Source organism: Plasmopara halstedii, assembly GCF_900000015.1.
Source record: "Plasmopara halstedii genome assembly, contig: Scaffold_110, whole genome shotgun sequence".
NCBI classification, from domain to species: Eukaryota; Oomycota; class Peronosporomycetes; order Peronosporales; family Peronosporaceae; genus Plasmopara; species Plasmopara halstedii.
In genome coordinates, this window is record NW_020187031.1 from 297,844 (window position 1) to 304,039 (window position 6,196).

Here is a 6,196-nt window from a genome sequence, read left to right on the forward strand (position 1 = left end):
TTGCAGAGCAATAAATATTAGCATCATTTTAAAATGCTTTAATTTTATTGATATAATTGTTTTTATCAATTTGAGCAAGAGCAAGTACTACGCAACTGATAACACTGGTTTTGAAAAAAAATGTTATGTTTGACCGGTGATTCCATACTATGTGCGTAGGGTTAGCGCTTCCTTTGTGCGAGCCTTGCGGTGATTCCGGTAAAACATCTCGTCAATGCGATGGACTGCGTATAATTTAAAATGTAATTTTGGTGAGAACAAAACAGATATGCTTACGTATCTATCCGGTTTAGCGAAATGCGCTGAACGAACCTCTATTTCTGTTTGCTCATTTGGCCCGAAGCTGAAACCGCTCGCCTTTTGGCGCTCGTCAGTACTAAAATGCATTTCCAGAACGGTTCAACCAGACATCGGTGAAAGCGCCACCGTCTTCACTGAGCTCAATAGAAGGAGACCGCCGTTGTTGAGCGCCAAAATGTTTGGGGTCATTGAATACAAAACTTGAGTAGGCCATGAACTAGGCCTTGTGTTTCAGATGGACTCCAAAGCGTTAAATAAGCGATATTCATGCTTGTAGTCCGAATACTATAATGGGCACCAACGTGTGATGCGCTAGTTTTCCAGAAATTCTTATCAAGAATACTATTTAGACAACATATATTGCGAGTTTTCATACCGCCTATCAGACTGACCGCGTTTGGCCCGAATTCTGAGAAGAAAAAATTTGATGTACTATGTACAAGCGCAGATATATTGCATAAGATGATGCCGGAAGACTTCTTCCGGAGATGACTGAAGTTTTATTCTTCATGAAGGATCACCATACAGGTGCAGTCAACATCAGGAACTTTCACGTTCACATATCATATTGTGGGAAGCGGGAAGTCGCACGCATTTAAAACACAACTATTGGTCAGGTGTCAATTTGGGCACGGCGGTGGAGATCACAGTGAGCGCGTAAGAGAATATTTAGGAGGTGGAGAATACTCGTTGGTACCTGCAGAAGTTATACCTGAGGGAGTGCCAATCATTAACGCTCGCGCATCACATTCCCTATATTTGTGGGTTTCGATGAATCGAGCTCCTACGCAAAACCGACGAGCAGACTTTTGCGGAGAAAAGTCGGGTCATCAGATTTCCGCGCGCTTATTTTCGCGCAAGTGGTGGAGTAAAATTATAAGCGCAGTGGTAACGTATCTGATAAAGATCAAGCTTTAAGTCAAGCGTAGATGATAACCTCGAAAGAAGTGAGACTTACGGCTTAGATTTATTGGTTGTCAACAGATACGTGTTGGCTTTATAAAGTGACGAGAAGGCCGCGTCATAACATGTAATGCACTGATCAGCAAAATTATGCATTTGAACCTTCAGTGCGGATGGATTATCCCCGAGTCTTGCGCCGTGGACGTCTGTTTAGGTGCTAAGGGTCTTGTATACATCTCTATAAAGTTTCGAGCTATGATAACGTGAAGCAGGATTTGTTCTTCGACTTCAGTTCGAGATCCGATATTTTATTAGATATGATTTGACCAGAACGCCACGATTGAGAGAGGTTTTGGAAACCAAAAACAGGAAATTCCAAAAATTTCTGTTATTCGGGACTTGGTGAAACATGCACTTATTCTGCTCGTGGCACAGACAACAACCGCAACAGTTTCACCACCTGTGGCGCAGGATATAGAGTTATTTTGCAGAATTAGGATATATCAAGGCGTATAGAGCAAACCTCAAATACTACCAACAGTTGCCATATTAAAGAGTGTGTCTCAGCTCAGCTGAGATGTAGTAACTGTGTGTAACGTATGTGTCTGCTGAGACGGAAGTAGGCGAGTCCGTTTCGTGCTCTCTGTGTTCAACCCTCATGCGGGACAAACAGATTGCTGCAAGCTGATGTGTCTTAATAAAACGTTTCGGCGACTGTACGTCTCAGTCTCCGGGGTTTGGTCCTGTTTAAGAGGAATCAGAGCGGCTTCGTTCCGTGGCTTATGGGGATAATCGTTTTGAATAGAGGTGGCTGTAAACGTGTGCAGAAGGTCTAGCGCCTACTTTTTGGAAGAGTAGTCAATATGTGTCACGGCGACACGGTCTAGCTAAGTGACTGGGGTATGTCAACTTTATATTAGTATTTTATCACGTCCCTTCGTTAGAGATCTTTTAGAGATTTAGTTACTATCTCTCAGGATATACGCAAAGAGATGAGATACATAAAAGCCATCTTATTTGATTCCCAAGAAGAAGCTAAGATCTTTTTCTATAATGAATGCGTCGGTCAGTGATGATACACACAGAGCAAATTTGTGCAAGTCACCGATCTGTTAGTTTAAAGAGCTAGACTTAGCCATTAAATAAAGGTACTCTATGTACCTTCTGTATGTATTGTGGGAATCTATAAAAAAGGTGTACTATATGGTATTTCCAAATGCATAAGCGACAACATAAAGGAAGTCACAAACATTCTGTGTGATAATACAAAACGCTGATTCCGGCTTAGGAATCTTACTGGTGACAAGACCGACATGTCTCTGTCTTTCAAAGTGGATGAAGTAAGCCAGTCACTCCTACTGAATAATTTCCACGAAATTTGAAGTTGAAGCTTTTCGAAGTCCAGGCCCCGTACACTCAAGCTGAGGTTTAACTTCAGTCCACCCTAAATTTTATAATATAGGATCATAGCAAACCAAGGTGTCATTGGTAAGACCTCTAGAACCCTTGAGGCGTTTTGCATGTAGCTAGGAACCATTAACGCATTGAATTTCTGGATGCAAATTTGCGGCAAAGGGGTTAAGCCTTTTCTCTTTCTTCCGAATCGAGAATGTTCATCTTCCTCCCCAAGAAGTCCTTGTCTGAGCGACATGGAGGGAGTTGGGGTTTCACTCGCTCCATCAGTAGCGCAATCTGATCTTTGATGAATAAGTTGTTCCCTGATTATCTTCACATAAGTGGATGGCACTCGAGCAGATGCGAGAAGTCATTGGAGAAGCCTCTGTAGTCCGTTTACTGCGGTTATCCTCTCCGGATAATCAGAAGAACGCGGCCGTTATTTTCATGTATCATGAGATCATGCATTCTCGGATACATGTCGCAATCCCTGTTTCTCTGTTCAAGGCGATGCAATTAACGCTGAACGTGTCTTTGTACCGTGTGGAGATATCGAGCCTCTTTCACGCCGGTTTATCCAGTTGAATACAGCAATCACTACAAGACAACTGCGAGACCCCTTGCATTAAGTATTGTTTGCGATGTCCAATCTTGCAGCTCGTGAGGAGAGTAGGGGGTATGGTAAGCACTTAGCCAATCACTCTGCTCTCACAACTACGACTATTTCAAGGTTGAGCCAAAGATGGCGCTTGAACCACCACAAAGCGAGTGGGGCTGCCTTAGCTCTTTCGCTTAGAGGAAGCTTAATTAAGATCGATGACCTTCGTTTGATACTTAGAACCAGTACGAGTGTAGCGGATCGCAACCCACTTACTCCAAGACTAATTACAACCTTAATACAAGGCTAATTAACTCTTTTGTTCAAAAGGTAAACTGTATTTCTCGGTTTTATTTGCGGCAAAGCCGCCTATATATAAATCTATGGGTTTTCCTATCTATGCAGTAAATCCTAATGAAATGTACAACTACTGACAGTTCAGCCGCGTACTGACTTCTTTTGTAAGTGTAGCCACGCCATCGTGTGGTTAAACCATCTTGTGTGACTCACACACTTCATACCAGGATATATGAAACCCCGTTACAATTCCGTACCCTTGCTGAACTCTTGAAGTTTCATCAAGGTCGTGATGACCTCCATTTGTTTGGCATAGCGTGCTCGCTACTTTGTATCGATTTTTTACAAACGCACCAATTGCCGTTACACCGCAAGTTGTAACGTTCATAACGGGTTAGAGCGATGTGCTGATCAGAAATCAACTGTCCTATGAAGATTTCAAAACGTTGGACGAACAAACGTGCAATACAAGGAGAGTGCAGCATCAGGCAACCCAAATTAATAAATTAACACCAAGGCAAGCGCGTCAGTCAACTGGTACAAGAGAAGTTCCAGCCAATGGACACCTCATACATTTTCACGCCTGGAAATGCGCGTCCTTACCGCGATGAGAAGTGCTATCGTTGTGGGAAGCCGGTTCATATTGTTCGGAATTGCAAAGTGTCTTTGCCGAGTGGGCAATGGACACAGGGTGCTCGTTCGGATAACTGCGAGCACTATAAAGGTCGTCGGTTCGAACGCTTCCGAAGGATAAAAACGGGAACTATCAGTAGGGGCAAGACTCCCTACTGGGCCCAAGAAGGGTACTGTGGATGCTGTGGATACACAGAGCTCTGGCCCCAACGTGCAAGATGCACATGCAGTTTCCACTGTGAGTGATAGTAGTGTCAAGCAAAGCGACTTAGATTGTTCAAAAAGCCTTTGTAGATGATTCTGTGACACCACTACAAGCTTTGGTAGACGTTGGTACTTCGAGGAACTTTGTTTGAGCGCAAATTATGATGTTAGCCTGTCCAATGGAAAAAAATGATCATTCGTTTAGCGAATGGATCTGCAATAAAGATACCAATGTCATTAGCTTGGCAACAAAAGTTAAGGAATTCCGAGGTGAAGACGACTTTATCCTTTTTAACCTCGAGTTTAAGTTTAGGATCATTCTAGGTATGCCAAGGTTTAAGTGTAAAACAAAATAATTCTTCTGGATGAATATAAAGAACGTCGTCAACAAGACGTGCGGCGCTCATTCGAGCTGCATGACAACGGAGAAAATGATATGGGCGCATGCATCTGCAGAAGAAGTCACAGATGTCCCAGGTGATATTGCGGTGTGCGATGACTACCCATGTTTCCAAGACAATCCCAGGAAGACAAAAGAAACGTCACCAAGTGGAAGTGGGGCAGTCAGGCGCATTGAAAAGACTAATTTTTAGCCATCGAGATAAAAGTCATGGTCGATTGTAGTATCAATAGTGGGACTAGACGCAAAGACCCATCCCGAGAGAAGAACAAAGACCACCTAGAAGAGTTTTCCGTCAAGTTTTTTGCGCCCCCTTGATCACGGTACATGTTATTTTAATGAAGGAAGTGATCGAGAAGAAGACGGTTTGAACGAGTTTGTGGCCTACAACAAAGACGGTGACATCGATACTATACTATCCGTCACGCGAAGACTGAATATCCCTCAAGTTCAGTCAAAGAATTGTTTTCCTTGTCATTAATGCAAAAAGGCACTGAAGCGTCGCGGATTGCCCGCTTCTAAAAAGCGATTGGGACTAATTATATCGTAAGAAATATGTGCGATTGTCGAAGAAGCTATCGACAATGACATCGATACCGTATAAGAAATTGCTGAGAAGACACACAAGTAAATATTTGATGAGCAGTCGCGGGACACTTTAAGAACAAACCCCGTGTATGGATTTATCAAGAAATGTGGATAAAACCTCTAGACAAAGTGCAGGGCGAATTGCGAGCCGATAGTGGCATTCGTCATGAGATTGACATACATCCTAGTACGAAAAATTCTATCACACGGCAATGGCCGTTGCCAAAAGAAGAAGTCAATGCAATTGACAAGTTCAATTCGCACCAAAAGAAGGATGGCGATGTGCATGAGAGCAAGTCTCCACATCGTAGTCCAACTTTCTGTGTGAATGAAGCTACAAGTGGTTGGTGCAGCGGGGCTGCCGTAGCTTTGCGCTTAGAGGAAGCGTAAGTTGGGTACCAATCTTTTGTTCTATACTTAGAACAAGTACGAGCTTAGCAGATCGCAATAAGCTTACTCCAAGAGTAATTACAACCTTAACCCAAGGCTAATTAACTCTTCCGTTTGAATTCAAAAACTGACTTTATTTTTTTTTATTTTTATCTGCGGATAGGCCGCCTAATTTAAATGCATAGATTTTCCTAAATATGTATAGTTAAGTCTGAATACATGTATAACTACTGGCTATCCAGCCCCGTACTGTATACTTAATTGGGTGTGGTCAAACCATGCCCATCTGGTGTGACACACACCTCTGTTGCCAGGGTATGTGTAACCCCTTTACACTCTCTCCTATTGTGATTGAGAACATTTACAGTTTCAAATTATTATTGCCTCAACGAGGCTTGCGTGTCCGTTAGACACTGCGCTGGAACGAAAGGACTTCCGTGCTCAATGAGCCCTGTGTCAATGACACCGAAGTCTCCAAGTCTCGCTGG

General features: G+C 43.0%; 1 protein-coding gene across 1 annotated transcript; it reads left to right on the forward strand.

Moving 5' to 3' along the window:
* Positions 1-1,353: 1,353 nt before the first annotated feature.
* PHALS_00089 (uncharacterized protein) lies at positions 1,354-1,719 on the forward strand (the record flags this gene model as incomplete). The annotated part of the gene is made up of 2 exons (XM_024727703.1): positions 1,354-1,431; positions 1,534-1,719. 2 exons carry the CDS (start codon positions 1,354-1,356, stop codon positions 1,717-1,719), a joined length of 264 nt encoding a protein of 87 aa, XP_024572124.1.
* Between the last annotated feature and the right edge of the window lie 4,477 nt (positions 1,720-6,196).